The sequence below is a fragment of the Centroberyx affinis genome, unplaced genomic scaffold (assembly GCF_046629955.1).
Source record: "Centroberyx affinis isolate AG114_WGS23_722 - 3 ecotype Tasmania unplaced genomic scaffold, CSIRO-AGI_Caff_v1 ptg002243l_1, whole genome shotgun sequence".
Taxonomy (NCBI): domain Eukaryota; kingdom Metazoa; phylum Chordata; class Actinopteri; order Beryciformes; family Berycidae; genus Centroberyx; species Centroberyx affinis.
Genome location: NW_027280537.1, coordinates 88,838 through 114,250, shown reverse-complemented (window position 1 = coordinate 114,250; position 25,413 = coordinate 88,838). Strand labels below are relative to the sequence as shown.

Here is a 25,413-nt window from a genome sequence, read left to right as displayed (position 1 = left end):
CAGGATCGATGCGTAATGTCTGTTGAGAGAGATCAGAGTCAAATGGCCAGCAGGTCGACTAAGGTTTGTCCAGACAGACCTGCTGAACCCGGGGCAACATGTACTGGGATTTCTGCCTTCACCTTTCACCCTCATACCATAGGACGGACTGGATGTAGGCTAATGCTCGATCATTATCACGTATTGTTCTTTTTTCTGTCTCTCTGCCTAGCCGTCTCTCTCCTACTTTCTCCTGCTCTCTGTTTCTGACTGGGTGGCCATCTGTCTCTCCTTCTATTTCAAATAAACTCCCTGTCTTCCTTTGCCAGCTGTCCCACTGCTTCATGTTGATTGTAAATGGAGATTGAATGACCAGACCAATGAGCACAGCAATGAATATGATAATAATAAGGTTTATGTTTACTGATTTGTTCATTGTCTCTGAGGTCTAAGGAAATGTTACCTGGCAGCGTTGCATGGTCGTACTTAGAAACTGCAAATGACACTTGAATCAGTGTGAATTAATCCAATTATATCATTAGTGCTGATGAGTATGTCCTCTGACTACTTAATAATTGGAATTACTGCCTTTAAATATTCTCTCTGACAATGTTTCCCTCTCACATTACAGCTGGACCCGTACTATAAGACAGCAGTGCTAGTACACAGAGGCAACTGGGGCTGTTTGATGTAAACTAGAGGATGTTTCAGTGTCGACTTTGATTACCTGTTTTTAGCATAACCAACTTAAACAATTCTAAGATTTGATTGGTTCAGCAATGAGTAGCAAGAATCAGAAGTGTTAATCAGGGAGTCAAAATGTTGATTTTATTGTCACTATTTCCTTATCGTTGGGGGTGCTGATCAATTGGACTGGCTCTGTTTAATTAAAGGGTGTGTAGTCGTCAATGGTCTTCTGGACGTTCTCCCACAAGGAGCTACTGGCATTGAAGGCCCATTCAGTGTAGCGGTGAGTTGCTGGCTGGATGTGATCCTCATAGTAAGCTCTAGCAAAGTCCAGCACTGTTCCTCCTATGCTCTGGACTTTAGCTTTGGCTTCCCTACGAGATACACAAGCACACAAATGAGTAAGAAGGTACACATAAACATGCACACACAAACAAACACAATATATTTTAGCAATCCTGATAAGCGGCAATCATTTACAGAGAGGTTCAACTTGATGCCATCAATCAGCCACATGCAGCCCATGATCAGAGTGCAATTGGAAATACCTGGCTGTCTCCGCCACTCTCTGCAGTATCCCTGTGTCAGCGTCAGATTCCTCCACTGGCGGGGCCGTAGTCTGGGCAACAAGTGGCCCACATGCTGTGGAGGAAGATACACGTCAGTCAGGAAGGGCAAAAACAGCTGAGAATCAATTATTGAGACTTATCTTGAAGATGTAAAAAAAAAAGTCATACCCTGCATTAGTAAGATGAGAAGGAAAACAATTATTTTCTCGTGCATCTGCCAAGAACACAGAGAAGGAAAGAATTGGGAAGAGACAATGAGCTCAAAACCAGCTTCATTACAATATGTAATCAGCAGTTTAGTCTTCACAACAATTCATTAACATTTCATTCATTATGCCAACTAGACCGTCAACACCATCCGTTCGCATGACAATACTGTATTAAGTTAAGTGTCACAAATACATTCTGTTTTCAACAAAGAATTATGATAATGATGTTAATTATTGTCTTATCTCAGTTAAACTCAAAATACATATTCTTTAATGACTTACAATATCGCACACACACAAACAAAATGTAACCCTTTACAAAGAAGTGACAGAGTGTTTTTTTTTACCTTTCCGCTGGCTTTGGTCAACAGATATTGGATGAACAGAGTGTGATCGAGCCACCTTATTTGTATTAGGTCAGAGAGTGGTCAGCCTGATCGGATGACCATTTACTGTTTTTTTTTTGTTTGTTTTTTTACTTTATTACATCTTTTCATTGATTGGAGATTCAGATCCTCAGGAGACTGGCAACAACAGGCCACTGAGTACAATGCTAAGAACACATTTAAATACGTATAGATACAATAATGTTGACTATAGATGATTTCCAGGTCCAGTTATTGTTATTCTCAATCTTCTGGAGTTTCTCTCATGGCTCTCAAACAGACTGAATGTTCTACCGTAAGGTTTTTAGTTTCTCTTAAACGGTTTCGACATCCTAATAATGAAGTGAAGACAACACAAATGCATAGGCAGGTGCATACACACAAAACACAAACATTTAGAAACATTAGGTTTAGTGTTTTTCATAAATAAAGATTTCAAATGTCAGATATGGAGCTGATCTCAGCCAAATTTCAGACTGGCTCTTTGGTTCAAAGTGGTGATCAGATGTGCCCCTTTCCTCAGTGCACAATGCTAACTTATTACTACATGGGCAAGGATTGTTCTGGTTTCACATGCATTTTGGTCTGCATTTCAGCGGCTGCTCTCACCATGTTTTGGTTGTATTGAGGTTGGTCAGCTGATTACATGGCTGTGTGCTTTTCCTGAGTAGTGCGATGGTTTCATCCACCACAGGCAGCTGAATTCTGAGAAAGTTTGTTTCTGTGTACCTGTTATCACTGTCAAATGTTAGCTGTCCAACTGTGTAAATGTTGGTATCCCAATGAAGAAATGTTGTGTTTTAGATTTGCAGAAGGCATTCATTTATTAAAAGTTCTGTCCTTGTCTTGGCCACCGGGATGAATCACTCAGCGTTAAACTCTTGATATCTTTTCAAGATCAATATTAGCTGAGTTGAATAGCTGTCCAAATGCACTTTGGTTCAGATATCTCAACCCATTTGGCAGGCGCTGATATGTATACAGGCCAGTCAAAGTCTGTTCTAGCAGAAGAGATATGGGATTTAGTAAAGACTGAGAGGGGGTGAAATAGATACACGTTTTCAGCCAAGCAAAGCATTTTTTGTGGGCAGAGTCCACCGCAAAATCAATTTCATCTATTCGGTCCTTTGGTTCCATGTTTGCTACATGTCCTGAATGGGGAAATGAAAGAATGTTGAGATTAAAGTTCAGCATTCATTCAGAAAATGACCATCGAACAGGAGATCCAGGCTTCATATGAAATCTGAAATCTTTGAAATCTGATTTTCAGCTGTTTGCATTGCAGACCTGATATCACAGCTGTCTAAACAGAAGGGAAAAAAGCATATGGGATCAGATTTTCTCTGTTTAAATACTATTTGAAAGATCCGATCTGTGCCACAGAGAGTTAAAGATTTGTTCTCCTGAGGGAATGCAGCCTTTCTCCCCTTGTATAGTTATATTATCACTATATAATTATAGTTATAGTATAGTTATATACCAAAAGTTGTATTTGATTAAATAGAATTATTGCTGAAAAGTATGTGTGCATCTCTTTTCCATAGTTACAGCTGGCTATAAATGGTTAAAATATATATAGCTGTAGTATAGAGAACGATAGACCATTGATTAGCCGTCATAAATGCCCTGTGTCTTTTCAGCCTCTTCACCTTTTTGATGGCTTTGAGTTAATTGTGTGCAGACAATACAGGACATGTTGACATCATGGATCCAAACCGGGGTTGGGGTCAATTTGCTTTCAATTCAACTCATTCAGGAAAGGTTAGGGTTGAATTTTCCTCCAAAAAGTTTCATGTATCCTCTCTTGAATGATATACCCGACAATAAGCACATTAACCAAACAGTAGCAGTTGACTTAACACCTTGAATGGACTGAAGTGAAAGTGAATTGACCCGTCCCGGTGCAGACAGCTGGTGGAATATGATTATATTCTGAGCCATCTGTGACCCCTGTGCCCCGAAAGATGCCCTCTGTCACTCTGTCCTCTCCAATCAATCACAGGAACAGATTCCATTGAACTGGGACAACTGGTGGATCATTAACCAGCATAAACAGCGACTTTAGCCCAGGTCTTGTGAAATGCCAGAAAAGCAGCCGTGCTGGCACTTGCCCTTTGGTACCAGCTATTGACACAAATGCACTACTATCTATTAACTCTATTAGTTGATCCAGCTGGCTATTCTTTGATTAAATTATAACAAAGAATGCTATTGACCCTGGTATAAATTGATTCATTGATCAAAGTACTTGAAATTGGTGCCATTAGATTACATTATGATTATTCAATACTTGTTTGGTAAACAGGTGATAGCAGACTTGTTCTTGTTCAGGCTACAGATTCAAGACTTGATGATGCTTTCCTTCTGACATGTCTCTACACTTAGCAGAGGAAAACATTCAACTTCAGCAAATATGCAAATATAAGCACATGGATCTTCTATATCTTGTCAAAGTAATGGTTAGCTTCACTACTAGGCTAACAATTTTGAATGCCTCTTTTTCCTGTCTTTTTTCTTCTTTTGTTTTGTCTTTTTTTTCAGGTTTGACTTTCATGTGGACTCAGGCATATAAAGTGTTCTAAAAAGTTGGCATGGATGCGGTTCTTGTAAATGTGGCAATTTGCCTCTGATCTGATTATCTATACCTTAATGCCATAATTTATTTACATTTAGATGGAACTAGTAAATATGACACCAAGTTTACTCCCAACATGAGGGGGAGCTTTGAATTAATGAACTGTAAGACTGGGGACTATTTTTGTCTGAGCTAAAATAACACTTGTTTCATATTATTTCATATTCCCAACATTACTAAATCATTTAATTTGACATTTTTGCTTATATATATTTAAATGTTTATGCCATTATGTATGAAAATAAGTTGCTACATATACAAGACAATACTGTCATAGCCTGAAACTAAATGTTCGTTCATTTACATGTAAGATAGTTAGCAGGCACTTCCACTAATTTATTCAGTACACTAGGGATTTCTTACCCTCTTAACAAGGAGAAATACAGACCCAAACACAGATTTTATATTAAAAAATGTATCTTTATTGTTTGTATGTCTTTATTGCACTTTTTTTGCTTTCACATTATTTCTTCCAAAATTACACTTAAAATTGAAGTAACTGTTGTGTCTGATGGTCAGCAGAACAAGGCATATCAGTGCCACGATGTGGGGGTCAGACAGTTGGGGCTGGGGGTCCGGGGTCAAAGCAAGGTGGTGGTTGTCATGCAGGTGATGGTAAGGGTGGGGGTGGTGGGGTGCACAGCAGTCTCACTTTTGGGACAGTTCCTCAAACTTAGCTTTCATTGAGTCCAACTGCCGCTGGAACCAGCTCCTGAAGAGGAGGGCACAAACATCTGGTGTTATCGAGGGTGTATGTGTGAGTGTGTGTGTGTGTGTGTGTGTGTGTGTGTGTGTGTGTGTAAATTCTTTTATTTTCCATGTGTGTCTGCTCACCTGGTGTTGGTGGCAACCTCGCTGTTGTGCAAATCTTGAAAGGCGTTCTTGGTCTTCTCAGCCAGGTCCTTGCCGAACTCAGTCACCTGGGTACCAAAATTGGCCAACTTCTCCTCGATAGTCTCGGGCTCCTGAGCCTCTGCAGGGAGGACGGACGGGTAGAAAAGAGGGTTAGACAGGAAAGAAGACAGAGAGGCAGATGAGAAGGTAGGCTGCAAGGACAGAATCGGTAAAACCTACCGGTGTGTGCGGCCAAAGCCAGCACCAGCACGGCAACTGCAAGGTACAGTTTCATCTTGACTGTGCTCTGCAAGGAGAGAGAGACAGACAGGTTGCTATTTATTTATTGTCATTGTTACAAAGAAGCTATCATGCCAAAGGACCAAGAGGCAGTATAGACTAAACAAGAACAACAAATAAACTTTTCTATTGTCTTTACAAATAACGCCCCCGTGCGTCAGCACCAGCGCGCATGGACAGCTCCCTTTGCGGCCAGCACGGTCAATCCTCTGCTCACAGATATTGGGCAAGATCTGCTGGACATAGTCTTGAATTTGGTAGGGAATAATTTAAAAGTAGGCTGCTAATAACGCATCACCATTTCAATTGTCTTTGTGGCTGGATTTTCTCATTGGTATTACCTTTACCGTGGGCTTGTTTACCACTTGAACATCTAGGTGTCGCCACAATATCAATTTTAAGAAACGTGCCTCATCAGGTTAGAACAAGCTTTTTTGATGAATTAAAGTCTTTACATTAATTTGATGCTCTTTGTTTGTTTTGAAGCTATAAGTTGCGGCATCAGTAGCCAGTTCAGAAAGTAGGCTAATTAAAATGCAGCTACGGTTTTATGCATCAGCTGTAGGAGCAATTGAAATCAAATGTAAAACGTACCTGTTTCCCGTCTCAGAGGAAAAAAAACCGAGTGTGTGTGAGCGCCTTTGGGTGTTCCTCTTTATAGGGCCGCTCGGGTCCAGGACGGTGACGTAGCAGACCAGACCTTAGCCAGCACTGACCTGTGGTGACCTTAAGGTTTCTCTTCCCCTGTTGTTGACGCTGCCAGACCTGAGCAGCACTGATGTGATGAAACGGTATGATGATGATGATATGATTAAATGATAACTGCTGTTTATGATTAAGATTACAACTGAACAAAATCCCCATACAAATTCAACAAGTCAAAGTCAAACTTTCTATTGCATTGTAAACCAACGAACATGGTAAGATCATACCTGTATAAACATTTTTTTTGTGCCTTGCTTTATTGACCTATCCCTTCTTTTGTTTGTTTTCCTATAGTTTTTTTTTTTTTTTTAATTGCTATGTATTTGTACACTGTTTTTATTTATGGTCTAACTATTGCATGTAAAGTGTCTTTGATGATCTTAAAAGCACTATTAAAAAAAAGTGTTATTATTATTATTATTATTATTATTATTATTATTATTATTATTACACTGAGTGTTCATAATTTTAGGGACTCTTTCCGTGAAGTACATTGATGAGGTGAATCCAGGTAAAAGCCATTATCCCTTATTGATTTCCTTTATTAAATCAATACCAATTACAAAGAGGGAGATAGACAGCAGAAGAGTTAGAGAATGATTTTTAAGCTTTGAGACAATTGATATGTGGATTTTGCAAAAGGGGCTGCAACTCAATCAGAGAGATGTCCCTTATATTCAGTGTAAATGGTGTGATACTCCACAGCGTCACTTGTCCTTGTTTTCCAGACTGCTGTTTGCTCACTGTGTGATTGACCTGATCCTGGATTCGCTATGTTTCTTTATTTTGTTTGTTAGGAATAGTTTGTCCTTGCAACAGAATGATATTTAGTCGATTCCAGCCCTGGCATTTGATAATGATGGGTCTGCTTCCCTAGGGAATAGAGCTTTCCCCTCAGCGACAGTGGTATCATTTGATAAGGTGAGAAGTGATGTGGAAGGAACAGTGAGCTCAGAGTTCAGCAGTGATAGCACTCCTGCCAACCGCTAGTCGTCATTCTTCAGTAGACATGAGCTATCTGTAAGCTCCTTTGGACCTGAAGTGTTGGTCAAGGATTGACTTTGTGTCAAGCAACTGTACTTTTTTTTGGCAATGGGTTATCAGGCTTTTTATTTATATTTGGCTGGAGAGATTTCACCATTTTGAGACTCAGTCTACTGCAGGATCATAGTAATGACCAAGGCTTGACAGCCAAAGAATGAAAATAATTGAGGCCTAAGGGCTTTCAAAGCATGTACATTTTAAAATCTGTCAAATAAAATCAATCAGTAGTGTGAATACAACACACTGTTTTGTAAATTTACATCAATTTTTTCCCAGTCCCATATCCTTCTGTTTTGTTTGTGAGTTCTGCTGTTGTTATCTTGCACACTCTAATAATGCTGTGAGACATATACTTTTTACCCATACTTTTCATTTATAACCAACATGTTCTAGTGTTGGAATTGCCTGCTGTGTATATTATATAACCCCTATTTGCTATATTCTTGTTTATATTCTGTTTTTCTGTTTTTATGCTATATATCTTTGCTGTGTCATGTTGCTATTTGCTGCTGCAATGACCCAATTTCCACATGGGGATCATTAAAGTTTCATCTTATCTTATTTTATGGTATTAGCAGTGGGGAGAGCAAAACATTATCAGAATACAAATTTTCTCAATTTTCCATTTTACTAAACAAGCAGATAAAATAATTTTCTTAATACTATTGTTTGTTTTTATGCGGCCGTTGGGGACACACCTCGACTCCAATTTGAGCCCCACTGCTTTTGGACAGCTGTGTTGATTGGATGCTGTTTCCTTGACAATTGACACAATATGATAGCATGATTTCTTTATAGAGGAAAAAACAGAGTCTATATTTCAGATACAGTCTTTGTTATGTCAGAGACAGCAGATAATTAACCGATCAGATTTCCCCTAGGTGCATTTTTGCATTCACTGCTCTACTTGGAGTTTCATTGCCCCATTTGAAGTTTCTAACTATCTGACATCCAGATCTGTGTTCAATGATGTTCAGAGCCTGACGGACCTGTTGGTTTGACAGGCCCTATACAGTGGATATGCTATCTGTTCGTGCTTGTATAAATGTGATTGAAGTACAGGTGATGCATTGCCCCTCTGACCTATCTCTTATAAGTACAGCAGATTGCATATAAAGCTAATAAAAAGTTCCAGTTCACAAAGGCTTGGTCTCCTTTCGTTTTATGTTAACTTGTGTTCATTGTGTCATGCAGGAGATTCATTTTGGCATTTATAAACAACTTTACAACATAATCTCAAAAAGTCCTTTGACTTTTGGTCTTAAAGTTTCTGATGACTGCAGTGTATTTATGCATGATGAAATTTGCCATGTCTTGTTTCACAAAAGGGAAGTAACTCAGACAAAACAGCATGTGGTCTGTCTTCTAAGTTTGCACGCAGCGAGAAGCAGTTCAGTACAGTTGGATGAACTGCAGTAACCTCTCATTACAACTGTGAGGTGAGTTAGAGCCAGTATGTCTGTGTCTGAGGGTTTGAAGGCTTCATCACAGCTTATCACGTCTCTTTCACACCGAGTAGTCTGCAGCCCAAGGCCAAATGTCCATTCCGGTGCTGAGGCCCTCAGACCCCCGAGGTGCCATCGCTATGATGAATAGCTTACTATTGAGCTAAATGAGCCTTCACATGACTTACCACCCACACATCACCTTTGAAAGAGACCAAATCTGCATCTTCTTTGGTCATCGGTGTTGTGTGAAGTGGCCAGTAGGTTTATGTATGAGCCTGTGCTTGCGTGCATATAAGCTCCTCTTGAATAATCGTAGGAGGCACAGGGCCGTGAAAGTGCATGTCTTGCCTGCTCCCAATTTGCAATAACAAGCTTAGAAAAAGCTTGTTTTTGTCTTTCGCCAAGGGCCCCTGTGGTGACTGACATTGTGTGCCAACTCTGTAAGGCGAGGAAAGGACGGAGGAGGGAGAGGGGGTTGTTACAGGAGGTAAAATCTCTGCAGGGGTGTTTTTGGAGGGGTTACTAGCAGTCATCAGCTAGCTAGCACCTGCTAGTTCGCTGGGACTTTTTGTTGCTGGGCAGTTCTCAGACTGGAGACACCCTACGGCAAGAGAGAGCAGAAGTGCTGACTAGCAGGATGCTTGTGGTTTTCCTGTTTTCGCCACGGTCAGATCCCTGAAGCAATGGATGCTTTACTGTAGGAGTTTCACTGGTCTGTTAAAGGGGGAGTTACTGCATAAACACTGATTTCCGTAAAGCAGTGATATCATAGCAACAAACACCTAGTCATCTTCTTAGTCACTCTTTCACTTTACATGCAATGCCCTTTAGCACAGATAGTACAAAAGGTAAACATGTTTTCTTAGAAATTACAAGACAGAGTTCTGTAGGAGGCCGGAGGTAGTAGTTTCAAAACATGTGGTGGATGTGGGGAGGGGGGCCGGTTGGTACATTAAATTAATTAATTGAACTAGTTAATGAATTAAAAGGTTTTTTACAACTAACAGAATAGTGCATCTTTCAGAGACATATTGACAACTTACAGGGTTTCACAGAATAGACAGGGTCTCACATACACTGCAAATGGGCATTGCAGGACATACAATGGACTGTAATAATAATAATAATAATAATAATAATATAATAAACTTTATTTGTATAGCACCTTTCATACAAGAAATGCAGCTCAAAAGTGCTTTACAACAAAGAAATTACATGCACCAAGTGCTTCACAAGTGCTTCACATAAAACTTGATAATAATAGTAAAGATAATAATAGTAAACTGTATGTCACTATATATATTTGATTCAAAATCATTATTTTGTGTGGGGATACACATATGGATCTTTCAATAAAAATGATTATAGTAGTCCATTAATTGTGTGACCTTTATGACTCCACATTTATATCTTCATCTCATATCTCCAACTGCGTCTTGAGCAGTTACCAGCTCTGCATTTAAAATGAACCTCAGAAAAAGTTGATACAGGTCTTGAAGTTCACAGAGTTTATGTTTCTTTATGAAACAATTCTAGTTTACTCAAACTTCCAAGAAAGACAACACAGCTGCCTCTTTATGCAGCAAGGACCCAAGTGGAGGGTCAGAGGAGGAGAGTGGATGAACAAGGGACAAATGGTGTCCTCTGCTGGCCTCCACTCTGCACTTCAAAGGAACGACCATGCTGTGTTTGATACACACAACTATTCAAACCTTTTTTTTTTCTTATCTTCCAGAGAGTGATATGATTTTAGAACAATGTTAACCATCTTTTCCCCATGTGGTGGGTGCCAATTTGTAGCAAGCTGTTCAGGTAATACAGAAGACAATTCCAATTTAGTGCCACTGAATCCTGTGGAGTAATAAAGTTTTTTGTTTTGCAGCACATCTTTTTCCTAATGGCCTTTAGACCTGTCAGAAAAATTACACAGAATGTTTTGATGGTGTGATTCTATGTGTGTGTATTCTGTGTGTTTATGTGTTTGCGCACACATGTGTACTTACTTACACTACTGTGTGTGGGCGGGGAGTGGGGTGGAAGGCACGCTGTCTGCATATTTGTGCATGCATGTATGTCTGTTTTTTGTTTTGTTTTGTTTTTTGCAGACCTATGAGTGCATACAAGTGTGTATGTGTATGTGCATACACTGATGCACATGTACTGCCTTATAATTTGAATTGGGCCAAGCTGCAGGTAGGAGAGATAGAATATCTCCGTAAAAAGAACATGAAAACACTCAAACAGGGGCACAGAACGTTCCCAAATGCCTGCTGGGATCAAAAGAATGGAATCTGAGAGCAGATCCCAACAAGTCTGGGCCAGAAAAAAATGAGGGGGGAGAGAGGAAGAGAGGGAGAGAGAGAGAGAGAGAGAGAGAGAGAGAGAGAGAGAGAGAGAGAGAGAGAGAGAGAGAGTAGAGTACAGGTACAGGGAGGGAAAGGAAGGAATCACCCTTTAATCACCCCTGTTTTTGTCAATTTATTTATTAGAGGATGAATTACTTCTGTAGGAACGGTAGTTAAAAGACAGAGGGGTGGGCTTGTGCCTGTTTGTGAGTGTATGTGATAGAGAGTTTGCGAATTCTGTGTGTGTGTGTGTGGGGTGTGTGGGGTGGGGGGTGGGATGGGGGGTACTCTGAGACAGAAAGCTGTAGATAAATGCCATTATATAAGTAACCTTTCAGCCTTATGCAACAACTGCTAATCATGATAAAGAACATGTGTGGGGTGGTTTTACAGGGATGAAGAACAGGGAGCTTTAAGGTTATTAGGGTCCAAAAAGAAAGAAGTTGCTCAACAGCATGATCTCAGGACATTTTGTTCAAAGCCTTTAAGATTTTGATTCTGTTCCTTGAGAGTGTGTGTGTCTATGTGTGACTTTTCTGCATTTATACTTAAAGTGCTGTAGAGAGAGATGTTACAACAGTGCATCAACAAAGGCCTTGTAGAGTCCCACAGTTAATTGTAACTGAGCTCCACCTTAAATAATAGATCACTCTTAAATGTTTGATCAGAGAAGCAAACACTAGAAACAGAGCATCTTTTTTAGGTTCTTTATTCACTCAGCGCTGTTCAGCACACTGCAGCCTAGATGTACAGAGACAGGCAGTGTGCTGTGGTGAGCAGCATGGTGGGTATGTGACATGTGAACACCAGAAACACTTTGGTCAGACTGAAAAACAGGCAGCATTACACTTTACTCACTGATTGTGATAATTACATCAGGTCGCTTTGCATTACACTTCTCTTTGAATCACAGCAAAAAGAAATCCAGAGTGGGTGTAAATACAGACAATACAGCAAGGCACTTTAGTGGTTCAGTATCACCTCTAGATAAACTGGTGGACACACAATGTGCCCCCATCTGATGACATCATTCAGTGCATTTATTGAAATGAAAGACACTTGTGTTTGGGTGCATTCAGGGACGGTGTGTGCTGGGGTCGCTGCCTATATGAGGCTCAAAAGCGGGTACAGTTACAATCCCCCTTCCCCTAACCTCGGTCTTTTGTGAACCAAACAAGATGTAGGAAACTTGACACTGAAACTCAGCCACAAAATGGGGGGGGGTAGACAGCTAGAGCAGTTAACTCAAGGTAGACAAGCAAAGCATATTAAAAAACAGCGGCCTCCTGTTTGTGTATGAAAGGCTGTTATTGAGTGTGGGGCTTGTGCTCAGTGATCAGGGGAGATGATAAGTCAGAAGATAAGGTGAAAGATAAAAGCGACAACAGTGATCAAACAGAAGACAAGACCCAAGCAGACGATAAAATCTGCTGATTGCCCGTTCAAAGATCTGTCCACCTCACCCTCCCTCCTTTCCCTAGTCAACCCCCTTACCCCAAACACTAGAGCACCCACATAAATGAAGATATCATCAGTAACTCAACTCCCCCCTTTCCCCTCTTTTCCAGGGTATAAAGAAATCAGCGGTCCACACATTTCCCCTTCTACTAAACAAACAGTGGACCACCAACCATCTAAAACCCTTTTAAGCCCCTTTGAGTCTGTGTTTAGGCGGCGGTGGCGGTGGCGGTCTCCTTAACCTTGTCCATGACGTCTGAATCTGCTCACGGATCTGGGTGGCATAGGGGGAGAACAAGTCGCTCAGCTCGTCGATCTTGCCCTCCAGGGAGGTGCGCAGTTCCTTGGCGGTGGACTCCAGCTGGACCTTCAGTTGCTCTGCCTGGGTCTCCAGCTGCTGGCCCAAGCCTTCGGTCTGACCCTGCAGCAGGGCCGTGAAGCTGCTCAGCTTCTCGGCGGCGGTCTCATGGGCTTTGCTGACGTAGGGCTCCACGTGCTCCTTGACCATCCCCAGGTTCTGGGAGGTGCGGGACTGGAGCTCACCCAGGTAGGTAGCCACGGTGCTGGTGGAGAGGGAGAAGGAAGAAGAGGTGGTTAGGTTTCATATTAACAGTATAGGAATAATTGAAAGTCTAAAAGCCTCCATCCTACTTACTTGCGAATCTCCTCGGTGTCCTTGTTCAGGCGCTTCTTCAGCTTGCGGGTGTAGATGTTGACACGGTTGTTAACATCCTCAGTGTTCTGCGCCACCATGCTCTTGAGCTCGCCCAGATACTGGGTGCTGCGCTCCTTGGCCTCCAGCATGTCGGTCTGCAGTCTGTTGGCCAGGAGCTGCAGGTCCTGGGACAGCTGGCCGGTGGTGTCATCGGCATAGGGGCCGAGCTTGGACTGGATGTCATCTCTGTACACAGTCAGCTCTGCCATGGTGTCAGTGATGAGGGTGCTGGAGGCAGAAAAGCAACATGGTCAGACATGGGGACTGAGGGAAGTGGAGAAAGGGTGAATATAGAGCAAGAGTGGGAGCTTAGATACATGTAGGATTCATAGTGTATAAAATGAGGCTGCAAGAAACACAGGAACTTGCAAAGACAAGGGGCAAGAGAACAGTAAGTTGTGAGCAACTAGCCATTGCTGAAGCACACTTCTATTTTTCTAACAGTGATCCAGCAGCAGAGGACAGTCACTTACTCTAGCTCCCTGCTGAGCTGAGAGGCCTTGAGGTTCTCCACCACTCCATCAGCTTGTTTGTTCAGCTCAGACACATACTCCCAGAAACGATCCACAGTCTGCTCCCACTGGTTTGGGGTGGCATCAGCCTGGCGCACAGCACGGGTGTTGCAGCCTGTGTGGATAGAAAGGACAATTAGGTTAAATCACTTAATAAAACATCAATAAATAAAACATTGGGTTAGCAATGTCTAGACCGCCAAGGTGCTTACCAGTGATGACTGCCAGAGCGAGGATCAGAGCTACAGACTTCATGGTTGTTACAGACAGATACACCTATGGGCAACAAGCCAGAGTGTGAGAAAATGCTGCTGTATCCCAGTACACAACAGCAAGACACAATCCAGCATTAAATCAATGAGAAAAATACAACAGATCTAATAGAAAAAGAATGCAAGAGTGGATGAATTCTTTCTCAACTTCATAAGCAACTTTTGTAGTTTTAAAATCCAGCAAACTAGCTTTTTAAATGCAATTTGTTACATTTATATGTACAATTTTAGCAATTATCAATGCTTTTTGAAATTATTGTGCAGCCAATATCTTTCACAAGTTTTAACAAGTAAACATATACATGTGCATAAATTGTCATAACTAGTTGACTAGATTGAAATGTAACAAAAAAAAACACAAAAAAAAAACCCCAACAAGATGAGATTAAACAGATGAATAGAAAGAGAGTGTATTTTTTCTGAGCTAGTAGTAAAGACAAAGACAGAGACTACGATCTCTCCCCATGCTGTGCCGTGTCCTCACTCACCTGAGAGGTTCAGCTTCCTCCGTGCTCCCGGGACAGTCGCCGAGGGCTTTTATAGGGTCCCGGCAGGCTGCGGCGAGCTTGTCGCCGGGGGAGTGTGTGTGTGCGCGCGCGCCCGCGTTCACGTGGTGATGATGATTTGTCTGCAGAGGCTCCTGTTTCCCTCCACGCCATGTGCCACCAACACCGCGTCCGAAGTTCTCAACCGTTTGCATTGTTGAAGGCAGCGATTGAGCAATCTCTCCGTCTACGTTAATAACTGGGTAAAATGTATTTTGAGTGCATATGTTGTTGTTGTTTTTTTACACAGATAACAAACCTTCAATGAAATGTAGCCTATATTATTGTAGTACTATATAGGAAATATTGCTTTGATGTTATTCATTATAGCAGACCAGAACACTGCATTTTTTTCTTCTCATTATCATCCCAATCGTCTCAGCTGATGTCATTAACATTCCTGCCATGGCGCTATTATGTAAATTACCCAATCACCTTGTATATGCATTCGAATCCAAATCCTATGCCCATAGGGCTGCTGACCATTAAACCCCCCACCCAAAAACCCTGACAAAACACACACACACACACACACACACACACACACTGCTCCAAGCACCCACACCAGTGCATGAACCTGCTCCCATTATCACATTTCAATTACTGAATGTAGCAAACTATGTTGTAGCAACTGTGCTGTTCAAATTAGATTTTTCTCATTTGGAACATATGGATAATCAGCTTTTGTTTACATGCTTTTGTCACAGATTGAGCTGTATACACTAGAGCTGTGAACAGGAGCCAGCAGTGATCAGTACAAACAAGGTATCAGCACAACAAGATGTTGAGGGGCATGTTGGGACTTGGGGACACTGAGGTACAGCAGTCCCACACTGTACAAAGGAAGGATTATGAGTCAGGCATAAAGTACTGCGTGAGGACAGAGAACAAAAAAATAAGAGTTTACCAAAAGGATTGAGGGAAAAAAAAACACAATTACCATCTGATTTTATGTTATACAAATAACTGGGGAGAGTATGAATTAGCTAACATTTTGATATTGAACCATTAAGGCTATACTGGAGGCAACAGTAAACTGTTTTAAGTAATTTTCAGCAATTTGTATATGATGTAGGAAAAGGGAAGGGGAAAAAAATGATGTTGCAAAAAAGTGCAGACTCCAGTCAATTTTGAAACAAGTATCAAGCTTTTTCTTCTTTTTAAAATTCTGCCTAAATTGCACAAGGTTTTAGGTCTTGCTTGTTGTGAAATCTTAAGATGGGAGCAGCAAAGGACTCAGTTTATGTTTTCTGATAGCTCATCTTTGATTTACATTCAGTTGCTTGCCTGTGAATGTGTTTACTGACCTGTGTGTTTTAGTATTGTGACAGTAAATCTGAAATACAATGACCTGAGTCAGTCAAAGTCATTCATCTCATCAGTGCTAGATATGGCCCAATAATTGCTAGTGGCTTATATAGAAACTAGGCGATACATACTGCATATCTCACAGATCAGAGCTTATACCAGTTGTGTTTTGGAATTTAAAGTGGCAAGATGAACTGGAAATTGAGTCATTATCAATGTTGCAAATAGAAGTATAAGCCATACATTTTTACTAATTACAGTTATACATTTAGGCCATCATCTGTCAGCTATGACCTATCAGTGTATGTTTTCCTGAATCAAGTAATGACAAAAACATAGTTAGTCTTATCAAGGGCAACGGCGATTCCATCATTGCCAATGGGTAATGGCCTTTGCCCTTTGGGACCTGGCCTCTTTGTTGTCAACCTGACAAATTACTCTCTGTTCAATACTTTGAAAAAAAAAACATCTTTAGGAACAAAGTTTGAATTGGTTGGCCTGGACAGGTAATTAGTGTGTGAACATGATAATGTTAGTTTGTGATAACCCACAAAGGTTGACTATCTGTTCAGGGATTGTGAGACTGAGTATCTACCAAATAATTCAGCGATCTTGTAGTGAAATAAAATGTTGTTCTTTCTTCAAAAGCAGCCACTAAACAACTGGACACAACTGGTTAATTGTTAATTGTCTCGTAAACTCTATATATTGAGGTGTTACTTTTCTGAGAAAGACATAAAAGACCTTTGACCTCGGTATTCCACGGCAGTAGTGTGTCACTGCAGGGGCGTTTTACACAGAGAAACATACGTTCAGCAAGATAACAAGTCCAGTCCAGTTCCACATGCAAACTAAGATTAGTAATTTAATCTAAACACTTTAACAGATTCATAGTCACGCAATGGCTGTTTTCATTCATTCATTTACATTCATTGGGTAATCTCAATATAATGGAATGTTCTTCTTGTCTTATTCCGAATTTGAGGATCATGTTTAGTTTTGGCTCTCTTTAAATCTTGTGTTCTAGTGCTGACATGAACTCTTTTTCACCTGCACTACATACTGAGATAAACTTCCAGTAGAGATGGCAGGCATTGGCTATATACTGTATTTTATTAGACCATTTTCAAGCATTTCTACTTGTTTATTTGACAGAATGCAGTGGAGACAGACAGAAGAGACGGAGTGACATGCGACAAAGGTCACAAGCCAGAATAAAACTCCCAAATGTCCTAATCTTATGGTAAATGCCTTAGCACACTGAACCACAAGAACAAAGAGTTAAAAAACAAAGATGGAGAGGGAAGTGAAAGAGAGAGTATCAAGAAGAACCGTGAGGTAATACAGTAAAATAACTGACAGGCAGGCAGACACAGTTGTGTAAATCAAAGCATCTTCCTCTTTTGCTCCGCAGCAGCTGGTTGAGGTGAAGTAATGTGCCATGTCTAACACGGCAGTGTGTGAGAGGGCATCATTGGATGGTGAACGATTGTAACCCCAGCTTGATATCTTCTCTTAGTCAGACGAAGTTGGATGGAAGATTTTGGTCTTTGGTTAAATCCGGGTGATCTCAGCTCTCCAAAGAAGGCTAGACTGGCACCCAACCATTTACATGAGTCAGTGAGGTTATTACAGTTAAGGCCTCTGGGTTAAAGGCTGCTGAACTGGATGTTCAGGTTCACAATTCAGTGTTTTTCCTGTGAGTGTTTGTGAAAATATCCCCCATCATCTCCTTCTGAGTCACAGTAGAATCAGCTGATAGGGATGTGTGCCACATGAAGCCAGATGGCTGAGTATGGCTGTCATGGCTGCTGAGTAGCTAGCACAACCGTCCCGTAACAGAGGGGTCACAGGGTCAAACCATGCAGCGGCCAGTGTGTGTCCATCAACAGCCATATGTCCTGTTGAAGTGTCCTCAAGCAAGAGCAATTCCCACCTTCCCACTCGTTGTAAGTGGCTCTGGATGAGAAAGCCAGCTGAAAGACTACTCACTTTTCAGTTTCTTTACTTTCACTGACATGGCTACACCAGTATTCTTGTAACTTGTATAATTTATGTGGAAAAGAACCAGCAGTTCCGTTAACAGACTGTCAGTAGAGCATTTACACTTAAATGCAACGGCACCAAGTGAACAAGGGACGGGATCTAATCAATGAGAATGAACCTCCTATTTCCTAGTACACATACACAATCACATACATAGCTCTCTTCATTAATTTATTCTGCAATACCCTCAACAGTTATCATACATAATAGATGTTAACCATTAGCATGTGGCTTTCCTGACAGCTGAAAAGATTAGATGAAACTTTAATGATCCCTGTGGGGAAATTGGGTAAGTACTATTACACCTGCCTTGGTAATGTAAACTTATCACCAAAAGTAAAAGCCTTACAAAACCCACTGCTCTATATGTAGCAATAAGAGGTTAAGTGGAGGGATGCGGTTCATGAATTTCAATCTCTGGCTCAGAGAAGCTGTGTCAGCCCAAAGTTGAATTTGTTTTTCATGTTGAATGAGTTCTCCACAAGCCAAATATTTTGATAAATCCTGCACCCTCCCTAGAGGTCTTACATCCATCTGAATGATACAATGATAGGGAATTGTGATTTTTAAAAACAATACAAACAAACACATTCATGATCATCCGCTGGGATCTACTGCACTAAGAAGGATGTGTCATTTTAACACATCTGTGTGTCTTCTTTGGGACTACACACACTTGTGTTACTTCTCAACACAAGATATGTTAATAACGACACGTTGTGTTACAATGTATTGTCATTAACATATGTTGTGTTGAAAAGTAACAGTAACAGTAAGTGTGTGTAGTCCCAAAGAAGACACACAGATGTGTTAAAAATGACACATCCTTTCTGAGAGTGTGTGAAAAATGGGTTTGAATACAGCTCATAGTATGCTGTCATGTTTATTTCTGCTGTCTGATTGTAGAATACTTACTATGCTTAAAAATAACTAACACTGTTTTGTTTTTACTTTTGGGGGATCCAACTTTATTTATACCTTCAATATTAAAAATACACACAGTATTCAGATTAAATAACAAAATATCATACTTTTTCTTCCCCAAAACTACACATCACAGCTTGAAAAACATGGAGTGCAAGTAAGTTTCCAAATAAGAAAAGTGTTGTGCGTGCTTGGAGGGTTAACGGTGTGTGGAGCCGCTGACAGTTGGGGGCAGAACACAGGAATGTTGTTTGCCACTGGGTAAGGCGGCGTGGGAGAGATCTGCCAACGGGGATGGAGGTATAGAGGGACGACTGAGGAAGAAAGAGGTGGAAGAGGGAGGTGTGTAGGAACTTCCAGACGTGCAGAGACAAACCTGAACATGCCCTGTCCATACCCACTATTGATGCTTAAGGGGGGGTGTGGCGAGGGCTGAGATTTTGCAACCAGATACTGAACAAACAAGACCGGCTGTATTCACCACTGATTTTGGTGCGCAGTTAATATAGAAGCTCTTCATTTGCCGGTGATTCCTTTCCTCCTTTCCTGTTCTCTCGCAATTACATACAATTTGCAAAAAGCTGTTCCCAAATGTGGGGAAAGTAGACACTACGTTGCCCATTTCTGCGCTTTAACATGCAGTACGAAGTGACTGTGTATGTTCACTAGATGGCAGTCATTGTTGTGAAAGACCGTTGAGTTTCCTCCAACACTGCAGGAATGCCAAGTTGAAAAGATGACATCAACATGCGTGTGTGACACATTTATAAAGTACTTCAAGAGAAATTCATGGTCAGAGTTCCTGTTTCCTTTAGGGTTTTGAAAGAAATATGCAATTAATTTTACGGCTGAGTTAGGAAAATATTCTATACATATATATATCCATGTCTATATATATATATATATATATATATATATATATTTGTTCACCAAACATTCATTAGTTAACAGTAAGAAGTTGTACCGTTACAGCATCAAGGGGTGAGTAATGATATTCAAGAACAAATCTAATAATCTGTTCCTATCTTGTAAAGAGATTATTGTTCAATAATGGCATGCAGTGGAAGCAGGCCAACTTTGGGTTAGAGAGTGATTACATTTCTTTACAAGACATAGTGTCGTCACTTACATGTTAAAAACCATAGCTTCTTCAAACCTTATCAACATTTACTCATGATTTGCCACTGATATTGTAAATAACACAATAGACTTTCTAGGTTATGTTTTACTTTTGTTTTATTTCCATAATATAGGAAGAGAACACAGAAAATCACAACAAAAAAACAAACGCAGCTTCCTCTCAGAGTATTTTCATATATATAAAAATACATCTATAGACATCTTAAACTTTCAAAACTGTGAACTTGTCCACTCTTTCTGTTGACAACATGGACGTGTTCAGATAATACTGTTGGACTTTTTTGTTTAATGTTAAAGGAAGGTTGACTTAGTTACCGTTGATAAAGGACTGGTAGAGGGTGGTGAACCCGGCCTGGAGGTCCTGGACAGATTTGATCAGATCCTTCAGGCCCTCAATGATGGGGGCCAACAGTGCCTGGATCAGACTCTCTTTCAGCACAACATACGCTCTGCTGATCTTGGTCATCAGGTCCTGGGCCATAGGGGGAATGGGGGGAAGCTTCTCCTCCGTGACTGCATAGTTGGTTACATAGTTGTCAGCCCAGATAATACCATTGGTCAGATGGTCACTGGACAACAGAGGGGAAGAAAAAGTTGAGGTTGGGTTTTCATTCAAGAGTTGGGAGGAATTGCATGTCTGACATATATCAATTCTCCACATCCAATACATATTGAACATATTTCATGTCACCAGTGGTCCCACATATCATATGACTTACGAGACTTGCTGCCCAAGCGGAGTCTTGATGATCATCTCAAGGGTGTCTTCAGCTGTCTTGGCTGCCCTGGTGGCGTAGTCCCAGACGGCATCAGTCCACACATCCAGCTGTGACTTGGGCTCATCAGCATAGAAGAGGTTGGCATGAGAGCCGGTTGGCAGTTATAAGATATGAGGATATTTATTCCACTGCATATTTACCCCACTCCAGGCCTAAAGTCTCTAAATGTCCCTCGTGTATCAGCTGATATTTTTCATGCTATAAATTTTGCACCTTTTTTATTTTACATCAAGAATAATATTTTGTTATCATGCTCACCAGTGGAAATGGCTAGGGCGAGCACAACAAGGACCTTCATGGCTCTCAGATTCTACAACATCGGCACAAGAAACGAGGCAAGTTAGCACAGCATGTTCACCAAGGAATATTTCACACCTGAAAGCTTAGTTGCTAGATTGAGACTATTCCTCTTATTTCTCCATCTTACCTGAGTTTATTAGTATATCTGCAAGTCCACTCAGCAGCGTGAGTGTTAAGCTGGTGAGGTTGTGTCTGTTTATACAGCTAGCCAGGTAGTAATGACCCCAAAGTCCAGCGGCTGGTTGCTATGTTATCACATTGCCTCACCCTATAACCAACACAGACGCCTTGTGCCAGAGAGTCACAGACATCCACCCCACACGCATGTACATGCCCATACTCTTACCCACACACACACACACACACACACACACACACACACATAAACACACACACCTACCTAGCACCATTTTGCACTTTCATATTAGTAATCATCTATGACAAATCAATTTTGGATGGAATAAAAATTATTGCTGCATTGTTCAGTGATGCAGCTCCTTGCTCGTATCATCTCTTTTGTATTTTTGAATCCATTTCACATGAACACCAACATAATACTGATATTACTCTTAAGTGTTTGACTTGAATTAGTTACCCAGATGAGTTAAGTGTTGCACCTTTAAATATTTCTGCTCATGATTGACGGCGCAGTATACAGTGCTGTATAAGGACAAGGTTCATTCAAGGTTATATTTGTGGATTTTGCCACTCGTAATCTGTCGCAGATCACTTAGCAATTTCCAGTCTTTTCTTAGCAATAAATAGCTCTTTGGCTACACAGGCAGAACTTCTCTTTTCTTTTTTTCGTTTCTTTGATGTCAAGCTTTGATTAGATATAGGTGCTTTGTTGTCTCTATCAGCTTGACGTTGCATCAGTTAACGTCACAGTAACTCATATTAATAGTGAAGTTCTAATGTATGATGTCAATGTTCAACAAACCCTATGTGTCATATATCAATTATCCACATCCAAAACATATTGAACATATTTCATGTAACCACTGGTCCCACATATCATATGACTTACGAGACTTGCTGCCCAAGCGGAGTCTTGTTGATCATTCAGGGGTGTCTTCAGCTGTCTGGGTTGCCTTGGCGACATAGTCCCAGACGGCATCAGTCCATATGTCCAGCTGTGGCTTGGGCTTATCAGTATAGAAAGGATTGGCATGGGAGACTGTTGGCAGTTTTAAGATATGAGGATATTATTCCAGTGCATATTTACCCCACTCCAGGCCTAAAGTCTCTAAATGTCCCTCGTGTATCAGTTGATATTTTTCACGCTATAAATTTTGCACCTTTTAAATTTTACTTCAAGAATAATATTTTGTTATCATGCTCACCAGTGAAAATGGCTAGGGTGAGCACAACAAGGACCTTCATGGCTCTCAGATTCTACAACATCAGCACAAGAGACGAGGCAGGTTAGCACAGCATGTTCACCAAGGAATATTTCTCACCTGAAAGCTTAGTTGCTAGACTGTTGACACTGTTCCTCTTATTTCTCCATCTTACCTGAGTTTATTAGTATATCTGCAAGTCCACTCAGCAGCGTGTGTGTTAAAGGATAAGGCTGGTGTTTTTTAATGCATTGCTTACCGTCAACAAATGCTATGAAAATAACAAAAGTAGCCGGTGCCCAATGAAGCCATGTCCCAGCAGCCATAGAACTCCATTGTATTAAAAAAACGGTTAAAAACACGTCAAAGAGCCATGCCGTTGCTCTGGGCAGCATATTTCATCATCGTGATGCACCAGGCCAGCCGACTTTTTCCTCAAACAACTTAATAAGCCGGCTGTAAAGACGTTTGCGAACTCAGGAAAGCAGTTCCGTAGCACCGAAAATGGTCCCCGGCGTAATGAAGAATTTGTTCCCATTTGAATTTGATTTGGTAATAACTATAACAGCCTGACTTATCGTAGTAACAGTTATCGATTTTTAAAATTGAAACTATGTCTTTGTGAGCTGTATTTCGAGGTTTTTAGCTTACAATTGGAGCCAATGACTTCCGGGTTGATGGCTAAAAACGGTACGTGGGAAGTCAGAAAGTAACGGGAGTAGAGCAAACGCATTGTTGATTTTGTTATTTTCGTAGGATTTGTTGACGGTAAGCAATGCGGTAACACTTTACAATAAGGGTCACTAAGTTAAGGGTTAGTTAATGCTTAATAAGCAATAGGCAAGGCAAGGCAAGGCAAGGCAGCTTTATTTGTATAGCACATTTCATACACTGGGGCAATTCAAAGTGCTTTACAGAGTGATAAAAATACAGTAAAGGTAAAAGATTTACAATTAAAAAGTACAAAAGTACAGACAAGAGATACAAAAGATAAAAGACTTAAAAAGTAAACTAGTGCAGTTCAAATCAAATGAGATAGAAAGATGAAAGAACACAACAAATACAACAAATACTCCCCCTTTAAGATGCACATTGTGAGTGAACCCATATGTTTTTCTGTAATTTTTCCCCTGTCCTTCCTGATTCTACTCTTGATCTGATATTTACGTCAGATCTCACTGCCTAAGGCAGACGAGAATCACAGATTCTACTCTTGGTCAAAAACCTCACCATCCACAGATGGATGAGACTCATACAGGGTAAAGCTCTGTCCCCCCCACATATAGTGTTCACTCATGCGCAAGTAAGCATTACCTGGACAAGACGAATGAAAATTCGTACTTGCCCATGTCAGCTCTGTTGGGATCCTGAACAGAAAGAGTTAAAATTAAGGTTATTTAAAAGCTAAGCTGAAAAGATACGTTTTTAGCCATTACAGGGTAGAGTAGGCAGCGTAAAATAAGAAAGTTTTTAGCTTTGACTTAAGCTGGTGAGGTTGTGTCTGTTTATATGCCCAGGTGGTAATGAACCCAAAGTCCAGCGGCTGGTTGCTCTGCTGTCACCTTGGCCCACCCCTCACAGACACCTTGTCCCAGAGATTCACAGACATCCACACCGCACGCATGCACAAGCCCATACTCTTACACACACACACACACACACCTACCTAGCACCATTTTATACCTTCATATCAGTAATCATCTGTGACAAATCAGTTTCGGTTTGGAATAAAGATTATTGCTGCATTGTTTGATGCAGCTTCTTCTCATTTGCATTTTTAATCTATTTCACATGGTCACCAACATAATACTGATATTACTCTTAAGCGTTTGACTTGAATTAGTTACCCAGATGAGTAAGAGTTACACCTTTAAATATTTCTGCTCATGATAGGCCGGCGCAGTATACAGTGCTGTATAAGGACAAGGTTCATTCAAGGTTATATTTGTGGATTTTGCCACTCGTAATCTGTCGCAGATCACTTTGCCTTTTCTTAGCAATAAATAGCTCTTTGGCTACACAGGCAGAACCTGTGTCTCCTCAGTGTCTTTGATGTCAAGCTTTGATTAGATATAGGTGCTTTATTGTCTCTATCAGCTTGACGTGGTGCCAGTTAACGTCACAGTAACTCATATTAATGGTGAAGTTCTAATGTATGATGTAAATGTTCAACAAACCCTATGTGTCAGTCTGGCCAAAGGTTGGCTGACCCATGCACTGTCAGCCCCTGACGGACAAAGTGGCCACTGTTTCAGACCATAGTTCACCATAGTTCACTGGTCAAATACAATGTAATAAAATCATGATAGAGCAGCATGTTTTTCAAGCAGTGACTTTTTTCTCTTTTGGTGTTTTGAAAATAGTTTACTAAGAAGAATGGTAAATTTGTGGAGCCTTGGTCTCAGAGCTTATTTGTGTAGGTTAACAACATGAACGTTAAAGCACTACCTCGGCCTCATTTTCCAAGGATGTTAGGTTGGCCCTCACTGTTTCACTTAAAGCTAACACAAAAGCCTAAAGAGGATTATGAATATGATTGAATATTACCACCACTATTACTACTGCTTAAAATTACTATGTTTTTGCTATGCCCTAGAACAATTTTGTTAGTGAACATTACCACCATGTGACACCCAGGTGTCACACAGATGTAACATAGTACTATTGATAATGAATTGGAAAAGACTGAAAAGGTAACCGAGAGATTCCACACTGGGATTTCTGACATTTTATTATCATATATGTTATCACTGCAATAAAATGAACCAGATTTACTTGTAAAATCTCCAACAAATGGTCTGCAAAGTTTCCTGTTCACTGTCAATGAAGTGGCCTATCTAGTAGGTTGTACACATTCATGATGTCAGATTACAGTCTTTGTTTTGTGGCCTCTTGCTCTTGTTCACATGCTCATTGAACAGTCCAACAAAGTT

At 40.7% G+C, this 25,413-nt stretch overlaps 2 protein-coding genes across 2 annotated transcripts; both read right to left on the bottom strand.

Annotated features, from left to right (window-relative positions):
- Window positions 1-4,864: 4,864 nt before the first annotated feature.
- Window positions 4,865-6,267, bottom strand: LOC139655386 (apolipoprotein C-I-like). The gene is made up of 4 exons (XM_071532779.1): window positions 6,194-6,267; window positions 5,540-5,606; window positions 5,300-5,438; window positions 4,865-5,177 (listed from the first exon to the last, which is right to left on the bottom strand). The coding sequence occupies exons 2-4, from the start codon at window positions 5,592-5,594 to the stop codon at window positions 5,114-5,116; spliced, it is 258 nt and encodes an 85-aa protein (XP_071388880.1). The 5' UTR covers window positions 5,595-5,606; window positions 6,194-6,267; the 3' UTR covers window positions 4,865-5,113.
- A 5,567-nt stretch (window positions 6,268-11,834) lies between these two features.
- LOC139655382 (apolipoprotein Eb-like) lies at window positions 11,835-14,666 on the bottom strand. The gene is given in 6 exon segments (XM_071532774.1): window positions 11,835-12,855; window positions 12,858-13,162; window positions 13,255-13,542; window positions 13,788-13,941; window positions 14,039-14,102; window positions 14,587-14,666. Coding segments are annotated over 5 exon segments (837 nt in total). The 5' UTR covers window positions 14,082-14,102; window positions 14,587-14,666; the 3' UTR covers window positions 11,835-12,808.
- Between the last annotated feature and the right edge of the window lie 10,747 nt (window positions 14,667-25,413).

Bases quoted from the DNA above. Each gene is read 5' to 3' on its own strand.
- LOC139655386 (XM_071532779.1), bottom strand. From the start codon at position 5,594: ATGAAACTGTACCTTGCAGTTGCCGTGCTGGTGCTGGCTTTGGCCGCA. The intron at 5,439-5,539 runs GTAGGTTTTACC...TCCTCCCTGCAG, and splicing joins GGCTTTGGCCGCACACACCG to AGGCTCAGGAGCCCGAGACT. The intron at 5,178-5,299 runs GTGAGCAGACAC...CCTCCTCTTCAG, and splicing joins GAGGTTGCCACCAACACCAG to GAGCTGGTTCCAGCGGCAGT.